A 19917-nucleotide genomic window follows, 5' to 3' on the forward strand; every position below is an offset into this window, starting at 1 on the left:
AAAAATAAAACTCATTTTGGCAAGCTAATCAGAGAACTGGCAGTGCTATAGGTACATACATTCTATTATTTCAAGTGATTTTGGTGTAAGAATATCATCTGAGTTTGGAAAAAAATACTATCAGCATGAAAGATAACTGTACCGTACAGTATGTACATCAGAGCCTTCCAGAAGATGAAGATGTTAGAAAAAAAAGAGGAAAAGCATCTCATTTACATTTACATATCTTGAAAATATCACATTTCAGCTCTTCCCAATGATATCGCATACAGGTAAAAGTGCAAAAAAACAAACAAAAAAAACAATGTAGAAAACATGTTTTATTATGGGATTAATATTATTATCGGACACGTCGAGTTTCCTTCTGCAGAGTCCAAAAAGCTGCAGGAGCCACAGAGCGACGCTTAAAACAGAAAGTTCTCTAAAGTTTCTTCTACAATATGCAGGTGATACTTTCCCCAATGAAGAAATGCTTTCTCGGTGAACCCAGGGCGGGAAAAGCACCTCAGTGTTGAGAAATGGCTTGGGCTGCAGAAAGGGACGAGACACAAGGAAATAGTAAGACCAACATCAACAACAACATCAACAACGACATAAACAACATCAACAACATCAACACCAACAACGACAACAACAACATCAACAATGACATCAACAACATCAACCGCATCAACGACAACCTCAACATCAACATCAAATCCAAACAATGTTTTCTCTTAAATGTCATATCGGGCCGTGCACTTTCTGAAATGTATCATGAATAAAAAAATAAACAACGAAAGCCATTCAATTCACGACAAATGACACTTCCTATAAGTTGAGCTGGACATCGACGTTGTGCCATTTTTGCTGTCTCTCTGTGTTTTGTATCGAGAGAAACAATAAAACGTGCGCGTCACCGTCCAAACACGTATCTGATTATTCTGGGCTTCAGATCAATTGTGTGGAGACAAAACAGTTTGTGGAGATTAATAAGCATCGACAGTAAGAAGCATCAGTTACACTAGTTTAACCATAATCACATTAGGGTGACTGAGTTGGGTCTTACATACGTAATGATCTTCAGCTCAAGCCCTCACACACACGCGCACACACACGCACGTACACGTACACACACACACACACACACACACACACACACACACACACACACACACACACACACACACACACACACACAAATAAAATGGAACAAACACAGAACAAAGCATGCAGCTGCACACAGACTGCACGAAAAATGTATGATTTGGACCAAAATGTTGAAAAAGTCGGGGATCAAAGACCAAACCAACTACATGCAACAACTAATTTGACAAATCTTTTGGATGTGGAACGTTGGGGTTTGTGTCAAGGCTAATAATTCCATATCAATAACTCAGGAGAAATAATGATTCAAAATGATTTTCTTGTTTACATTTTATAATTACTATTTGTTTGCCTCCTATTCATGTAAAGCACTGTGGGTTGCATGTTGTGTATGAAATAATAATAATAATAATAATAATAACAATTATAATTATTTTTATTATTGTTATTAATTAATAAGATAAATAAATAAATGTATTAATTAATCAAATGAATAAAATAATGATTTAAAATATTTTTTCCCATCTTTCGACCCAATCACAAAAATCATGTTTGGGTCGTGACTTAATGACTGTCCTCGCGTTTAGGCAGAGTCGTACGGGGACTGAGGCAACTTAGGACGAGAACTTACAAGTAAACAAAAAAAAGCCAACGCAGTGCAGCGGCGTATGCACAGTAACAGTCCCATCTCGTTGCGTCTCCTCGCTGCAGATGGCGGCTAATTGGTGTTGTCGCGGGATGCAGCTGTCAAGGTGCGAAATCAAAAGGTGTCTCGCGCTCTCTTTGTTTAATTACACACAATGCCACAAGTGGTGTTCGTTGCAGCTCGTTCCTGCCTCCGACGACCCCTTAAATATTTTGGCAGAGCCACAAAGATGGAGGAGGAGGAGAAAGAAAGGGAAAACAACCCCAAAAAAAAAAGACAAAAAAACAAAACCCAATTTGCACACAATTATCACAGAGGGAACAGACGTCTGGGCACAGATGTTACGTCTTGTTTGTTGTTGATTACAGTGGAGGTGCGTTGGAGGCGCGGGATTATGTAACATGTTTGAGACGCGTATTGTTTACAATCACAACAAGACAAACAGACACAACAAACAGCTGAGCATGCGGCGGGCTAGGGAACGTGCAGCCCCTGGAACGTGCAGCGGGGGCCCTTACTTTCGCTCTGATTAGACAAACGTGTAGTGAATTCCGTTGCTCAAAGGAGGGGGAGGCGCCTGAGATACGGGAGGAAGAGGAGGGGGAAGAGGAAGGGGAAGGGGAGCGGGAGGCGGGGGAAGGGGTGGTGGTGGAGGAGGGGGAGGAGGTGGGGGAGGGGGAGGAGGAGGAGGAGGAGGAGGAGGAGGAGGAGGAGGCGGAGGCGGAGGAGGAGGAGGAGGAGGCGGAGGAGGAGGCGTGGTGGTGGGGATATTAGCCAGTGGTGGGACTAGAGAGGAGCAGAAGGAAAAAGTGAGAGAAACGTTAGTGACGAGTCACAGGAGGAAGACACACTCCCGACGCGCTGAGTCTTCATTCAGTTTTGGCTTTGGTTCAGCAAATCTGTAGAGAAATCCACGAATAACGCCGCCTTCCATTGGAGTCGGAACTCGGAAAAATCCGACCCCCCCGCTTGGAAAAGTGCGATGGAATGGCCATTTAAGTCGCTCTTCCAGGCCGGAATTTTGGAGCAGCCGCTTGCATAGGGTTTTAACTTGAAAACACGTGTAACTTTGATCTAAACTACGTTGTTGGTTTTAGGCTGTAAAATGCATAAGCTTGACAAACAAACACAAATTCACCGAACTGAAACGACCGAGTTCTGCCTTCCAGTGGAACGCAACCTCCTCTCCTGCATGTGTCTTTATGTAATATAATATAATATATCTATCTTTTAAAATATATTTAGTGCATTTAAAATGTAATAATAATAATAATAATAATAATAATGATAATAATAATAATAATATATAACACATCCTTGACACAATGAAAGACTTTGATTTTAATTTAAGACAGCACAAGTGAAAAGCTGTTTTTAAAGTGTAAAAAAGCAAACCCCAAGAACTGCATAAGACAAGGTCAACTAGGACAAGTTAACGTTCAAAGTGAAAGTTAAAAATTGATTTTTTTTCTCTGTCATTGTTGTCTTCCCCTACTTGATACAGAACTGAGTCCGAGTCAGTTTGGAGTCATTTTGTTTGACTCTTTCTGATTTTTTTTTTTGTCATGACATGCTGTTTTAGATATATCCATTATATTATCATAGACAACAATTATCCTCAGAATATTACTTTGAAGATAAAACTTTTTGTTATTCTTAAAATTGAGAGAAAAAATATAATATCTCTCACACACACACACACACACACACACACACACACACACACACACACACACACACACACACACATATATATATATATATACGTGTGTGTGTGTATATATATAGCATATGTAAAATACAATTGCAGTGCTGCCGTTTTTTTTTGCCTTTAAGATGCAATTATTGAAGTCTCTCATGCATAATCCCTTGGAAAAGAATTTTCTTTGAATCCCGAGATTTGAAAGGGCACCAGCGTACCTCACTTTCACACCAAAGGCAGCGAAACATCATTGATTCAGACTCTGCTGACAAGACGCCACAAGTTATATTCCCTGACATTTCTCTATGCTGGAAATAATGTTATAATTGTTGACTTTGCTTCACTGTGCATATTAAAGCTCCTCACATGCTTAGCGCTTGAGTGTTAGCGTGTGTGACACTCAACTGATGTGTGTGTGTGTGTGTGTGTGTGTGAGTGAGAGAGAGAGAGCGAGAGAGAGAAATAAAGAAAGTGAGAGAGTCAGACAGAGAGAGAGAGAGACTCATCTGAAGATCTGCGGCTGCCGCTACTATAAAAATGAACTTGGCTGCCTGCTGCAGAGTGCGAAAGAGATGAAAAGTGAGACAGTGTCTTTTATGCAGGTTCAGAGATATGTTCAAAGGGCGAGCTGCAGGATGGGGAGGGAGGTGTGAGGGGGGGGGGGGTTGGGGGTTGGGGAGGGCAGAGTTTGACTGGGTCATTGATCAGCACACAAAATGGCCTCATCAAGAGATTCCTCCCCCGTCTGAAAGATTCTACACGGATCGCAATTAGAGACGATCTGGGTTCTTAAGATTTCCACTAACAAGGAATAATGTTTGGTTATTAGGAGGCGAACACCCTGATTGCACGGCTCCTGCACCTATCTCCCTCTAATCTCCACGCCCACTTTCCCCTCCGCCCAGAAAGAACGTCTGTTTTGTGCCTGGGGGATTCTACTGACACCCGCAGCCGCGGTTGCGATTTCTTTTTTTCTTCCAAGATACTTAAACTCCGACTAAAAGTCTTTCTGTGGAATTAGGGGCACTGGTGCTTAAAAGTTACAATTCCAGATGAGGACAAAGAGTACGTAATCATTTGGGATGAAATAGGTGACAGACCTGCAACCTGCTTGCTCTTGAGCGAGGCCTCTGAGGCCAGAGCGTAGGACATGGTTATGATCCGCTCCTTCTCCTGCAGGGCCAAGTCTAGGGCCCCCGGGGACCCGGGGGACCCCACCTCAGGCTTGTCCACGCCAAGGGCCGGGGCCAGGTTCTGCACACTAGTATAAGTAAGATAAGATAAGATAAGATAAGACAAGGTGATATGACACAATACCATACAATATAATATGATAAACCTTGATAACAATGTACTGATTCCACAGGGGAAAGATTCAGGGGCAGCAGAACGCCGACAGAACAGTCCAAAAAAGGGATAAAAACAGAATGAAACAAAAAAATTAAAATAAATTGTCTGTTTTATAAAATGCACATTTCAAAATTATATTAATTTACAGTAACAAGTGAGTGAATAAACACCATTAATCTGACAACAATCACACTTAAAAAAAATAAAATTTTGTGATGTTTTTTTCCTTCACTTCCTGCAGGATTTACATGTTTTTCATTCAGCATCTTGCACAAAGAGCAGCTATCTGGACCCAGGGCGGCACCACCGCGTCGCACCCATCGGCTCAAATGGATGTATCTCGCCACTCGAAAATAAAGTGTTTTGTTACCTGGATTTGGCCAGGATGTTCTTGATGCGCTCCACCTTGCGATGCCGCTCCTCCACCTCCTGGGGGCTGAGCGTCTCCTCCGGCTCCGAGTCGACGTAGCGCTCCGGGATCAAAACCTTCTGAGGCTTGGACAGCTACAAAACATAGGAGGAGCAATTTTTTATCATAAAGCAGCAACATATTTTATCCTATCAGTCGTTTGTGAAAAATATTTAAAAAATGTTTTTCAGTTGAAGTCAACACATAGAACCTCCTTCACCTCATTCTGAAATAACCCGCCAGACAAGGTGACGGACTTTACCTCTTTGTTGAGGTCCAGGTCGTAGTCCAGTGGCTCCAGGTCCATTTCCTTGGTGGCCGTGGTGGAATCGGTGCAGCGGAAGGTCAGCCACTCGTCCGAGTGGGAGCGGGGCCTCTCCTGGTGCTCCGGGGGCCGCTCCTCGCCCTGGACGCTGCGGACCCCGCGCGCCTCTTCGCCCTGCACGGCGCGCTCCAGCAGCTGCAGGTCAAACTCCTGCTCCCTCCTCCACTGGACGCGGGCAGACGACGGATGGAAAACGAGATAAAGGTTATCTTCATCAAGTTCAACTTCAAATGAAATGGTTTTGCTTCGACTTTGTCTGGACAAAATATTTCCATGTGACAAGCAAATGCACTCAGAAATCACTCAAAAATGAGGTTATCGACTAAAAACACACCCTAGCATCTGCTGTGGGCTTAGGTGTGTGTGTGTGTGTGTGTGTGTGTGTGTGTGTGTGTGTGTGTGTGTGTGTGTGTGTGTGTGTGTGTGTGTGTGTGTGTGTGTGTGTGTGTGTGTGTGTGTGTGTGTGTGTGTGTGTGTGTGTGTGTGTGTGTGTGTGTGTGTATCTGACAGAGGGCGTGCGAAGAGAACAGAGTGAGAAAATCGGAAAAAGAGAGTGCAGAGAGGAGGCATGCAGGTTCATATCAAACACAGTGCAGACACATTCCCGTGAAATTAACTCCAATAAACTTTACAACACTTTATGAATTGGGTGCACGTATGAAATGGGGGGGGCGGGTGGGGAAAAAAAAAAACAAAAAAAAAACATGGCAATGTGTGTTCATTAGACAAATATTTATTTCTTTATTTTGCAAAGCTCTACAGTGAAATCTTCTGTTATTTGATACAAATAGGATTTCACAGACATCGTTACACCTAGATGACACCGGAGAAGCAACTGCTTTACTGCTTTCCGTTTACAGAGATTTTAAAAAATTGACGGCCGGGACTACAAATAAAGACTCCAGTCGACATGTATCACACTAGTTATTATTTAAATGACTTTATCAAATAGCACAGCAAAAAAAAACAAAAAAATAAAAACCTGCTGCAAAATGCAACGCGTATTTATTACAGAGGCTTTGGAAATGGCTTTGTCAGTAGAATGAGTAGTGTGTCATAATGGATGTGCACAAACTAACACACTAAAATTAGGCAACGTTAAAGACAGACACAGACATGCAAGCACTCACACACACGCACGCACGGGCACGCACACACACACGCACACAGGACCTCACAGGTCTGGGGCTGTCAAAATCATACATGTTTTCATGGCAATTAATAGTCATATAAGTAATTGTGATTTTTTGCCATTACTATCGTGACATAAAATAACACCTAACAATAATAACAGTAATAATAATAGTAGCAATAATAAAAGTAGAAAAAACAGTTAGAATTATGGCTGTTTAAGGATTAAAAGTTGTAAACGCGATTACTCCCATGATATTTGTGTCGTTTAATCGCGATGCACAGTGAAGATTGGAACACAAAAAGTGTCAACATTTCATTTTCCTCAACCCAACCGATGGAAAGTCACCTAATTCATATCCTATATATTGTGACATTTTAGAATCACTTTAAAATCCCCCTTACGTTTGGACGGAAAAATGCGACTGAAGGATCGTGACAATTTCACAAAACGATGGCGATCCGCTCAAACAATTGCGATCGGAGGGTTTTTGTGATGACTGTGACAGCTCTCGGACCGTGAGACACATGTTAACACGATAGAATGGAGTTTGAGTGCGACAAAGTGAGACGTCTTGGACGATACGGCGACGGAATCTGCGTTTTGGAGGGATGGGGCTGTGGAGGTCAATCTCTAAAAGCTTGTGTGAGAGTGTCAAGAAACAGGAGGAGGACAGAGGAATGGAAAGAAGAGATGAGAGGAAAGAATTAAGAGTCTGAAGAACTAGAATCCTCCTCCCCCCCTTAAAAAAATCAAGAGTAAAAGGCGTATGGAATTAAAAGCTGTGTATAAAATATATCTGTTAGTTAGTTATTCAACGCAAGTTATAGCTTTTACATTATCATTCCAGAGATAATCCATCATTTTTCCACTTCATTAACACATTTGATAGTGATATAAAAATTACACACTTTTCTTTCCAATTGCAAAAAAAACAACTGTTATCTATAACATGCACAGTTGCAGTTACAGGTTGCTGATTAAACACACCAACTCTGCGTCCCATTTAACGTAACCCTTCTACTTCTTGGCGACGCCCGGCACCGTGAACAAGGGCATGCGTCGCTAGATCCCCAACCCCGAGAAGGTGCGATACTGCTCTAGTAACGTACGGAGCCCAGGTCGGCCGAGAGGGGGCGCGAGGGCATGGAGGAGATCCGCGAGGAGGAGGAGGACCAGGAGGAGGAGGTGGTGGTGGTGGCGGTGGTGGTGGCATGGCGCTCCCCCTGGCTCAGGGTGCGCTTGCGCTGGCGGACCAGGGCCTTCTGGTGCCTCTTCATCCTCTCCAGTTGCTCGTCAGCGCTCATCTTCCCCCGGAGCGGCGGCTGCGACGGGTCCCCGGAGTATAGGCGCTCCAAGGCACTCTTTGGTCTCTCCTGAGAGGAGGGGAGGAGAGTGGTGGTGGTGGTGGGGGGGAGTGAGGAGGAATTTGTTAGAAGCGGGAACCACGTGAACCAGAACGAGAGTAAAGAGCAAACTAAGGCCTAAACCTCCATACAAGGACATTCTTGAATCTATTATTATTATTATTATTATTAATTATTATAATTATTATTATTATAATTATAATTATTATTATTATTATTATTATTATTATTATTATTATTATTATTATTATTATTATTATTATCATTTAGAGCAGTGATTCTGAAACCTTCTCATACTAAGGACCTTCAATTTGATAGGCATGAGGCCACAGACCCTGTTGAATGATGTTTTGACCCAAATCTGAGAAGATTTTTTGTTTGATAGATTTGATTTAGTCCAAACTTCCATACCTGTACATTCTCTAGTTCGTGAAACTATGTTCAAAACCAGCATAACTGTATAATCTCTAATTGTGCTAACACCCTGTACATGAAATAACGGTGATGTTTAACTATGAATAATTTTGCCGTGGACCCTCTTAGACCTCTCAAAAGAACCCCGAGGGTCCCCGGAACCCCATGTTGAGAACCACTGATTTACTGTAGACATCGCAGTTGCAGCAGCAGCAGTTGCATCTCTTTCAAGTTGACCTTGTCTGATATTTGCTTTAAAAAACAACAAAAAAAAAAACGCATCAGAGTCAAACATCGCTGATATTTTGCTATTAAATTAATTTAATAGCAATAATTAATTAATTATTTTAGCCTTATGTAAAATATTGTTTTTCTTTATAAACAGACTCGTCACTCACCATCTCGTCTGTTACAGTAAAGGAAAGTAGACTTTTACACTTTAAACCCTTTTGTATAGGGAGGTATTGGAGGTACAGTACAGTACAGTACAAAGTTCATTCAGGGTGCAATATTTTACTTATACTTATAGTAATGTCAAAACTTATTCAGGATACCAACATACCCGCTCACTGCCAAGTGCTTTGGCTGTATTTTCGAAGTCTCACCTTCCAGCCCACAGCAGAAGCTGCTCTCCGGATGGTCACATAAGAGGAGATGTTGGTGGACTGGTTAAGCCTGGACGAGGACGAGGACCCAGACACTCCTGAGGGGATGAACCCAATAATCTGAGTGGGTGAATGATCTTGAGTTTCTCTGCATTGTACGAAAAAGGAACAAAAAGCTTCTTCTTCAACGGACACATTTTGCGGGGAACCGCCCCCCTCACCTCTGCTGGGCAGCGTCTGGTAGCCTCCTTCCCGGCCCGACGGGGGCGACCCGACGAGGATGGAGGTTCCTCCGACTCCCAGCAGCTCGGGCTCGCTCAGGAAGGGCCTCAGCTCCGGCTGCGACACAACCGCGGGTCAGCCGCGACATTTGGAAACGCACACGCACGCACGCACGCACGCACGCACGCGCACGGGATCTCACCTTGCCGTCTCCGTTGGTGTACTGTCCCGTCTCTCGGTCGCGCTTGCGTTCGTCCGACTGCCGCTTGAGGCCGCGTACCGACGTGTGTCTGATGACGGTGGTTTCCCGGGGCAACGAAGGCACGGCGGGGGGGAACCCGTCAGGGCTGTAGAGCTGAGGTAGGGGCGGCCTGGGCGGGGCGTCTTCCTCACCCTGGACACGCGAGCACCACCACCGGCAAAAAAACAGAGAAGAAGAAGAAGAAGAAGAAGAAGAAGATACGTCGATTGGCATGTTGGTGCTTCCTCAGTTCACCGCATACATCTGTGCCGCGGTTGTGTAATATCCACGACTCAAATAACTAAAATTAATTATATAATAATTATGTATTATATCATATATTTTACACATTTCCAGTCAGATATCCCCAAAATCACATCAGTATTTGATAGTTCCTCTGATGATCCTCCGACTCCTTCTGACTGTCATCCGCTCCGCCTAAAACACTTGTTTCTTAAAGTCACTGTCATGTCATGTTACTGTTTGACTTTCAGCTGACCTTGAAATTAGATTTTTTTTTCCGGCGGACGACGTTACTGAACGCACAACTTAGAAACACGACGCTTAAAAGGTCCAAAGTTACAACATAAAACCACATTTACACCGTGAAAGAAGTGTGTGTTATGTGTGGGGCAGCGAAGCGACGTCAACACATATCCCCAAAATCACATCAGTATGTGATAGTTCCTCTGATGATCCTCCGACTCCTTCTGACTGTCAACCGCTCCGCCTAAAACACTTGTTTCTTAAAGTCACTGTCATGTCATGTTACTGTTTGACTTTCAGCTGACCTTGAAATTAGATTTTTTTTCCGAGTAGCCGCTGCAGGAAAAAAAGCTGATAGTGTATTCTACCGTAGAAATTCTAAATAATCATCTTAATAATTATTGAGCAAGACATTGAATCCCTAGCTCCTCCCACGGCCGCGTCCGGTATCGACCCCTGAATTTCACCACTTTATCCTGAATTGTATTGATTAATAAAGTGTTATCTTCATTTAATAGTTAAACTGCATCACCTCCCATGCAGCGATATCCCATAGTTTAATTTTGGTTAAGTCTTATTGAGAATCGGAATCGGCGGACGACGTTACTGAACGCACAACTTAGAAACACGACGCTTAAAAGGTCCAAAGTTACAACATAAAACCACATTTACACCGTGAAAGAAGTGTGTGTTGTGTGTGGGGCAGCGAAGCGACGTCAACACACGCGTCACACAACTCATAAATAAAAAAAATTAAAAAAAAACACAACAAATTGCACATGTCACATCTCACCCACGAAGTGGTGGAGGCGGCGGCGTGGTGCGGGAGCTGGTGGCCTGGGGTGGAGGAGGAGGAGGCGGGGCTGGCGGGGCTGAGGTGGGGGCTGTGCTGCTGGGAAAACCTCATCTCCATAGCAGACGGACTGCCAGACACAGAAGGCACTGACGACGCCGACACTGAAGGCACAAATTTCCTCTCTGGGGAGTGGGTTGTGTACACAGACACCAAAGCAGACGGGCAGAACGACGAGTGCATGAGGAGCGCTCCAACAAGACAAAACATCCTCGTGCTTTACTTTCCTCCTTTTTTTTTTTTACACCCCAATGGGGAGTACCGCGTGCCTCGGGATTACAGTGTGTAATTTGAATACGTGCGGGGTTTTAATGTTGAGCAAAACGCGCGTAAGCCTGCAGTACAGTACCGCCTTGCATTAGTACTAGAAAACACATTCCGGTTGGGGGTCTCTCTACCTCTCTGTGAATCCCAGTGCGTGCGGGTAGGGGAACCAGCCGGAACCTGCTCCTCACCTGGGTTGGTCACGGAGGAGATGGTGACTTTGTAGTTGGCTTTGCTGGAGCTCAGGCCCGCCATCACGTCCTCGATCCTCCACAGCTCCTTCCTGAGCTGCGCCTTCTCCTGCTGCTCACAGGGACACCACGCAGGGTTACGACCGTGAGGAGATGGGCGGTAGAGTAGGGACGGACAGACAAAGGCCCGCAGAACATACTCAAATCCACCCCTTGAAAACTCTCTGATTTCTCATGGCAATATAATTGTTTTTGCATATAAAAAGAAGATTATCCAAAAATGTTCCATCCCTGTGTGTCCAGAACCGAGATTTTGACAGGCTGCACGCTGTGTTACTGTAGCTCAATGCAAGGATGCGCGGGGGAATCAACTAGTCTAGCTCCTGTGAAATGAAGGAAATATACCTTCCAGCATCTCAAAAGCCGAATTATTAGTCAAATTAATAAAAATGATAAAAAAAAAAAAAAAAAAGATCTCAGCAGTTGATGCTGCATTCAGAACAATATTTGACAATCCCTCCGCTAGGAGCAGCGATTATCAGCTGTGAAGTCGCCTGTGAAACTAAAGGCTGTCGATGATGGAGGGTTGCCAGTTTGAGGCATTGCAGTTCATTACCTGGCAACCCCAAATTCACTTGGAGCAGCTTAGCACAGCTGACAGTCACTACGCCCAGCAGATGGAGAGTAAATTTCCCACAAAAACTGGAGTATCTCTTTAAAAATATGTATAAAACCCCTTTCCCACTTGTACTGAACACTGGCAATGTTTGATATTGGCGTCATATGGGAACAGGAGCCGGTGTCGATGTTGTGTAAAACTCGTTCCTTAAATTTCCCCACTCTCAACCTAGTATCATTAACGACAAATTGCCGATACGGCTGTGAATGGAAGTGTGTGGGAATGGAAGCAGTAACATTCCCGTAAAGTAGGGGTGGAGCCGAATCCAAATAAAGCACAAATAGTGGGTTTTTACGAATATATATATATATTTTTTAAATTATTTGTTTTCAGGAAAAAATAATAAAAATATCTGGAAAATGGCAGGTCGAATCCGACCCGTGTAGCTCAGCTGCAAAGACAAGAAACTGAAACCAGCCAGTCTCTACGGAGACAGGTCTTTATATTCTTAAATTTTATTCTCTCTCTTCTTAAAAATGCCACTCAGACCATAGACGTGTCTTTAAGGGGTGCGGTGCGGTGGCAACAGGCACAAGTGAATCGCTTGCCCGCCGGCTGTACCGCAGAGCGGAGCGGAGAGGAAGAGGTGGAACGGGTGGAGAAAGTTCCCTCTCCAGAGGCAGAGAGTGTAGGACAGGTCGAAAATGATCACACTGATTTAATAACATTGGGGCGAGGTTCATTGTGTCTGGGGACGAGGACTCTGGAGAATTCTGAGGAGCGAGGATTCTGTTGCCTAGTCTTGTGTGATATCAGACACCTCTCGCGTGAGCATTATGTACTGTATCCATAACAGTCATCTATGTGGGAACAGACTCCATACGGAACTTCTCCGTAAAGGAGGCCAATGTCGGAATGACTACCTACTGCCTTTGCCGGATATTTTTTATCGAGCAATGTTATGGATTCCATGCGTGAAAAGGGCTTATGGCTGTCATCTGCAGAGTTTATACAGAAATAAGACACCTTGTGTATTGTACACAGACAACGTAATCTGCAATCCTTCATTGTCGTCTTGTAATAAATGTAAGAGTGTAAGTGTGTTTATGTTGTGTAAGTGGTACGCCTACGAGCAGAATATTGCCAGCTTTCATGGGTTGTGTTTGTATCTGTGTGTGTGTGTGTGTGTGTGTGTGTGTGTGTGTGTGTGTGTGTGTGTGTGTGTGTATCGTGTGTTGGATGGTGTTCCATTAACAGCGCAGTCTGGGCCACAGACCTGGGAGATGTCGCTGCGGTCCATCTGGCCCTGCAAGGCAGACCTGAGCCAGTCCACATCCCTCTCCATGCGGCTGTACTCGTTCCAGGCGTTCTCCATCTCCTGCAGAGCGCACAGGAACAGACAGGCCGTCGAGATCGCAAATGCTCGTTCCCTCTATTGAATGCATAACATTTAAAGTTCTAGTTGTCGTGCAAAGTGGGTCACTGTGTGAGTACAAAGCTCTGCCGCGGGAAAGTCCACCAAACACACCCCTCGTGTATTTCTATTGATGTTTGTGCCTTGGGAAAATGAAGAACACACTTGTACCGCCTTGTACCGGCAGTGGTCCTGCCGAGGCCAAATTCTGCGGCGTCTCACCGTGGACACTTGAGAGATGTCCGCTCGGATGTGCACCACGTCCTCCTGCAGCAGTCGCTGCTGGTAGGCGATCTTCTCGGCGTGGGCCGGCTGGTCGCGGTACTGCTCCATCTGCTGGTGGGACACGTCCAGCACCGACTCCAACTTGTCCTGAGCGCCAGAGGACATTCCCAAACAACATTTAGAAACAAGATTGGGTGGATAATGTGCACGGACGGTCATTTGTGGATAGAATGACGATGGAGACATCAACAGAAACCTTGTCTTCCTTCAGCGTACGTATTCCCGCTTCCAGTTCCTGGAGGATCTTGTCTTGCTCGCACAGTCGACTTAATTTCACCTACAGTAAAAAAAAACAAAAAACAGAAACAATCAGAGAGAACACACGAAACAAAAGAGAGACGATAAAAAAACACGCAACATCTTTCCACACCGCGCAGGTGCTACCGCTCTCCTCGAGGCTTTCTATTTGTCTCCATTAATAAGAGAGCGCGGCCGCTGTTTACATCGGGAACAGAAACCGGTCTTCCCCTCCTTCCATCAGCTCCGTTTTAACCACGCAGCACAGATGAGATGGACGGATTGATCGTCCACCGCCGGCCTCACTGTCTGTAAATATGTCAATAAGACCCATCGCTGTGAGATGCCCCGAGGAATAGCGCTCATCAGCCCGGCGTGAGATATCAAAGAAAAGCTTTATACTGTCTGCTCCGAGCGCGGAGGGGTGGGGGGGCGGGGGCGGGGCGGCGGTGGTAATACCCATTATGAGTAATCATAATCAAAAATCCATATTTTCAAATTCACTTTTTGAGAAGCCCATTCTTATTGAGAGTGACAGATTTGTTTTCCCCCCGAAATGGGTTATGTGTTTATGAAAACAACATAAGACTGCCTAGTTCACAGTGGGCTTCTTCTTTTTCTCTCCACACAGTGCATCCCACCCCCCCCCCCCCCCCCCCGTTCTATTTATGATTCTGTTCAATTAATAATTAAACTGTTTTTTATTTTGCTGCCTCATATTGTTGTTTTTTAATTGCATGAAATATTCATTGTTCAGACAAATTTGCGCGCAAAATCCTTATAAATTGTTAAAGCGGAACAATGCTAATGATGAAAAGCCAGGACATCCATCTTATTTACCTCTATTTAGCGCCAAACAAAGGCCGAGAGGCGCGGGACGGCACAAATCAAACTGAAAAATTTAACAGCGTCAACATCTAAAACTCCCATTACATGTATTTTTCCCTTTAAATTGCAGGGCTGAAAATAAAAGCTGCGGTCGATAGAGCGGGGCCCTCACTGTGCAGCGAGGATGCACGTCCCCACAGTGTGGAGGGCTCACACACCCACACACACGCGCACGCACACACACACACACACACACACACACACACACACACACACACACGCACGCACACACTGCCCTGCTCCACTGTTTACCATACTAAAGAATACAGAGAGAGAGCAAGAGAAAGAGACAGAGAGAGAGCGAGAGAGAGTGAGAGAGAGAACCCGGCCGCTGCTCTGTAGTGGATTGTAAGAAGAAGATGGAAGGGAATGGTAGAGCTTGAGGAGGAGAAGAAAATACATGGATAAAGCACTTGTTTATCACTTACGTCGGCGTCGCTCTCGGCGATTTTAACGGGCTTGGACGGCCTTTCTTTCAGGCTTTCGCGCCCGGCCACCTAAAAACGTACACAACGAAACCCCTCTCAGACGCCAAATATTTGCACAAGTAATTAACAGACGAACGTTTTTTTTACTGTAAAAACTGTGGTGCGTGCAAACGTTCCGCAAACCACCAGGACTCTGCGCTTCGGGGGGAAAGGAATCGCAAGGTTGAGTGCGGACGGATTTGAATCAAGAAAATATTTGTGGCAAATAAAGAACAAACCAAAAGGGAACACAACCGTGGCGCTGAGATGGCAACATTCTGGCGTAATGACGGGTTATGAGGAAGCCGTGGAGCGATGGAGAGGCAGCATCTGCAAACCGTGGAGTTGAGAGACGGAGGAACCACAACGCTGCTCTTCCCTCTTGGCTGCTAAATGTGATAATACGATGCTTTGTTTATTTTCTCTGGGGTGAAAACCTTATAAGAAATAATAATAATTCCTCCAATCCCGCTTTACGCGATTCGGAGATTTTTCACCAAACGATGGCAATTTGCGAAACCCATGATTCCTTCTGTCCACAGCTACTGGACGGACTTTCCCCCAATACGAGTGCATCAAAATATTCGATTTCGTTTGAACCCGAAAACGCTGTTATTCCATTTTTTTTTTGTTTTTTTTCTTTGAGGCAAAGTGATACCTCAGTTTAGCTCGTGATTATTTCGGAGGCTGTGGGCTGTTGATCGTTATCTTATCTGCCTTGTCAGCACTTTGGTGAAAGAGCACCCTTGTGTCATCTGTTTTGTGCTCCGAGATAAAAAGTAAAAGGGTGAGGAATTGAACGTACATCCGGGAGTTTGTTTTTTCAAACGGCATGCGGGGGGAAGCTCCTCGCTGCGCAGTGTCTGCGGCGTTGCATCCGACAAGCGCGTTGCAACATAAAAACCCAGGAAAATGACGTGGGAATGCGGTGCGGTGCATCTTGTTTTGCCGCCACCTAACATTGCCAGCGGAGCGTTAGATTCCATTCGCAATGCAGTGGAATGGCTTTGCTTTGTATGCACACCATCCTTACATTCCAACTGTACCCAAAACTTGGAGTGGAGTTTTCAAGCACATTGTGCACTGAAATGATCATCGGGTCAATACTTTGGATCTGTTTTGAAAGACGGGACAAAGTGTTATTAGATGACTTCCACTCCACTCCGGGAAACCGAGCAGCGCAGAACTAGTGAGGGTTTTGCGATGCTATACATACAAATGACTTGTTTCACACACGTACTGTAGTCAAAAGCTTTGCATTGTGGAGAGGGTATACATGTGGCAGACACAGAAAGCTAGCACAGCTGTGTTAGGCCTCGACATAACAAACTTTTGGACATCGGTTAAAGTGGTAATCCGTGAGATTATTTTGTAAAAATGAATATCTGATTTGATATATTTTGTTAGCTGGCACTTTATAAGAAACAGCCATTTAATGTATTGGCGTCATGCACGTGCTCCCTGACACGCCCTTCCCATTGTGGGGGCCCGGGGTCGGCCGCGCACAGGGAGTGAATGGCAGCCGTGGTGAATTTGATAAAGCAACGTAGCTGGTTGTGTTAAGTAAAATGTCGATATGGATCGACATCCCCAATAAAGACAGATATCAAAAGACAAACCAATCAACATACTTTTGAGAAAATAATTCGACCCTGGAATTCTGGACTTGTAGTGTAATCCACCCAACGCTCTCATGGATTACCACTTTAAATGTTTTATTTTTTATTTTTCCTGTAGAAAGGAGGAAAAAAGCAGAGTTTATTCCGTTTTTCTGGGGGCCCACCTTCAAATCTAGATACTCCAGGTCCTTCTTCAGTTGAACGTAAGTATCATCAGCCTTTAAGTGGAGAGACAAATCAAATGCAACCAAGATGCAAAGGATTATGGGAGTCTAGAAGACAGAGTTTAGAGTTTAGTTTGCTTTACGGTTAATTTCTTTATCTTTATTAACATTCGGATAAGGTAGCTCAATTATATTGACATTTTAATCTTGTTGATTTTATCATTTACCATTATATCAATATATATTGTTTATATTCTTTTTCTCCGATTATTTGCATTTGAGCTCATTACATGTATATAATGAAACCGCAGATGCCATTATTAAGCACTGCAACAAGGCTTTTCCCAACAGTTTTGTTGTTAAGGAAGCATGTTATTTATACGTGTTGCTATGGAGAGAGAAACAGAACAAAACGACTGAAACCACAGAACCATTGAATATAGTTATTGATTATGTTTTGCTGTTGTCTGGGGTTTGCACGGTTCTCAAACAACAGGAGTGTAAAACACAGGCAAAATGCACAGTCAACAAGCAACATGCTCGAGTTAGGATAGATCACCTATCGAAAAAATTCAACTACACAAAGTCCCAAAAATACTTTGTGTTCAAACGTCTCACGTGAGTAGGTGATCTATTATTAAAACAAATTAAAAGAGGTGTATGTGTGCTTAAAAATGGACAAAGTGCAGTCTGGAGTACAGGTGCAGCCCATGCTGGAGAGGTTGAATCGACAAGACGGCAAAGCGATGTGGACGACAGACCGAGCGGTCCCATGAGAATGGGGGAGGAAGGGGGAGGGGAGGTGGGTTTTGGGGGGAGGGACCACGATGCACTGACATGGACAACGGTGTTCGGGGGGGGGCGGGGTTTGGTGGTGGAAGGGCCCCTGACCTGTAGGCTGGGGCCCAGGAGGCCGTTGTGCTGGTGCTGGGTCAGGTACGCAAAATCGTCGGTGGGGTGGAGCACGTCGGCCATCTTGGCCTGGTGCCTCCGGAGCTGAATGAGGAGCAGAGTCAGCTCCTCTGGCTGTAGCCAAGGGCCCCCGGGGAGGGAGGGGAATGGAGGGGGCAGACCCAAACACGAGGGCGAGGAGAGGTAAGAGAGTAGACTTCAAAAATCACGGAACCGAGCCAGGGGCGGCGCAGTAGCGGCCGAGCCGAACGGTGGCCAGCGCACATCGGCTACGTTTACCCTCCTTCCATGCAAGGTGAGCGTGACATTTAATGCGCTTAAAAGATCGAAACTGTACTCAGAGCGAGGGCGTGTGTCTCCTGATGCTGCTGATGATGCTGCTGTCTGTCTTATCCAGCAGGTCTAGACTCAACACCCGCAAGGGCGGGACCGGACCTCGGTCCTTGCTAAACACTCATTATGAGAAAAACACAGGTGTGGCGCTTCCCCGCCTACTTGAGAACCACTATGTCCGCTTGTTTCCCGTATTACATCTGTATATTTGGGAAATGAAGCCCAGGTCCTCTACAAATTGCTCAGTGTGGTGAGGGAGGGTCATACCGTTTTGCCGTGCAAGCTGGGAGCGCTGACGGTGTGTGTGATGTATCCCACCGCCGGCATCGGCCTCCTGCCGTCCATCTGAGGCGTCTGCGGAGATGAAGCGCGCGCGCCCACACGCACACGCACACGCACACACACATACATTGTGTTATCTTATCTATTAAAGGGCGAAGAACTTCAAATCACAAAGCACCTTCAGGGTGGATGAAAGACGTGTGAGATGGGGAGCTGAAGTTCACGCTTCCTTGAAAGTTTTCAAAGAAATGCAAGCGTACAGCAGATTTTTATTTCTTCCCCCCTCATCTATTGATTTTGTCTGTCCTGCTCTTATTTAAAACAAGGTGCGCCCCGAGTATTGATGCTAGAGGGCTCGGGAAAAAATTTGACGTTTTTGCTTAACATACAGAATTAGCCGAGCCGAGGCCCATCGCAAAACCTTAAAGGACACAAACAACAAGAGATTTAATTAACTACACATAAATTATCCCGAAACCTGCTTTCTTAAAATAACATTTGTTTGCTACCAGCAAGAGAAGCACTGTAAGCCGTTCCCTCTGAGACTCCCATGCCACTATTTTTTTTGCTGTATAATAGGTTTTTTATTTAAATGCGAGATCTGAAGAAAACAGAGAGACCGCTGCTGATGTTTGAGATGGAGTGGAGATGTTTATAAGGGTGCTTAGGGTGCCCTGGGCGAGTCGGATGATCCACTAATAACACACACCCTTTAATGATATTCCACAGAGGTCCGTGGAAAAGCTATTACACGGGCGCGTTCCAGCCATAAAGATGCTGGGTCCACCAAAACACAAGTTCATCTTCCAGTTAGATTTCATTTTTCCATACAGCGCCGTGCCGATCCGCGATTTGTTTGAAAAAAGGAAACGCATCGTACTCCGCTGCAGTGTTTTTCCTAATTGTGTGTCATTTTTTTTCCGGGAACTTGTAATTAGGGACTTAGTGACGACGGCGGGCGTGACAGGAGTAAACACTGTCACAACCGGCGCGCTGGTTTGACGGGGCTGGTGCACGTCGGCCCTGAAGGGTGATGGCTCGCAGGGACTTTCTCACATGTGGAGGGTGTGGTGTGGAGGCGGCGCAGGGTGTGGACGGAGGGAAGACTCCCGTGGTGAGGGTGGCTCTGTCTGTGTGTGTGTGTGTGTGTGTGTGTGTGTGTGTGTGTGTGTGTGTGTGTGCGTGTGCAGCTGACACTCCCCTTTCTCCCCAACTGTCCCAAAGCTGCAAACATACACACATGCAAACACACACCACCTGTGGAACCGAGGCCTGGGTGTGGACTGTGTGAAGCAGGGTGATTCACATGAACATCAAAGTGTGTGTGTGTGTTTGTGCGCTGGGAATCCGGAGGCGTCTCTAGCTAATCTTCCCAGGGCGACCCCTTCCTTGTTTTTTTTGGGG

The 19917-nt window shown here is 45.2% G+C and overlaps 1 protein-coding gene across 1 annotated transcript in view; it reads right to left on the minus strand.

Annotated features, from left to right (window-relative positions):
* Positions 1–277: 277 nt before the first annotated feature.
* plekha7b (pleckstrin homology domain containing, family A member 7b) overlaps positions 278–19917 on the minus strand; it is a gene marked incomplete at its 5' end in the record, with an annotated part of 77992 nt that continues 58352 nt past the window's right edge. The window contains 18 exons of the mRNA XM_079998339.1: positions 278–528; positions 4535–4695; positions 5155–5288; positions 5456–5683; positions 7763–8026; positions 9037–9134; positions 9258–9375; positions 9461–9652; positions 10779–10963; positions 11294–11405; positions 13189–13290; positions 13549–13698; positions 13808–13888; positions 15165–15233; positions 16237–16317; positions 16987–17040; positions 17878–18012; positions 18499–18585. Coding sequence (XP_079854465.1) covers positions 506–528; positions 4535–4695; positions 5155–5288; positions 5456–5683; positions 7763–8026; positions 9037–9134; positions 9258–9375; positions 9461–9652; positions 10779–10963; positions 11294–11405; positions 13189–13290; positions 13549–13698; positions 13808–13888; positions 15165–15233; positions 16237–16317; positions 16987–17040; positions 17878–18012; positions 18499–18585 — 2274 coding nt within the window. The 3' untranslated portion in view covers positions 278–505. The remainder of the gene's footprint in view (positions 529–4534; positions 4696–5154; positions 5289–5455; positions 5684–7762; positions 8027–9036; positions 9135–9257; positions 9376–9460; positions 9653–10778; positions 10964–11293; positions 11406–13188; positions 13291–13548; positions 13699–13807; positions 13889–15164; positions 15234–16236; positions 16318–16986; positions 17041–17877; positions 18013–18498; positions 18586–19917) is intronic.

The sequence above is a fragment of the Zeus faber genome (genome assembly GCF_960531495.2).
Source record: "Zeus faber genome assembly, chromosome: 3".
NCBI lineage: Eukaryota > Metazoa > Chordata > Actinopteri > Zeiformes > Zeidae > Zeus > Zeus faber.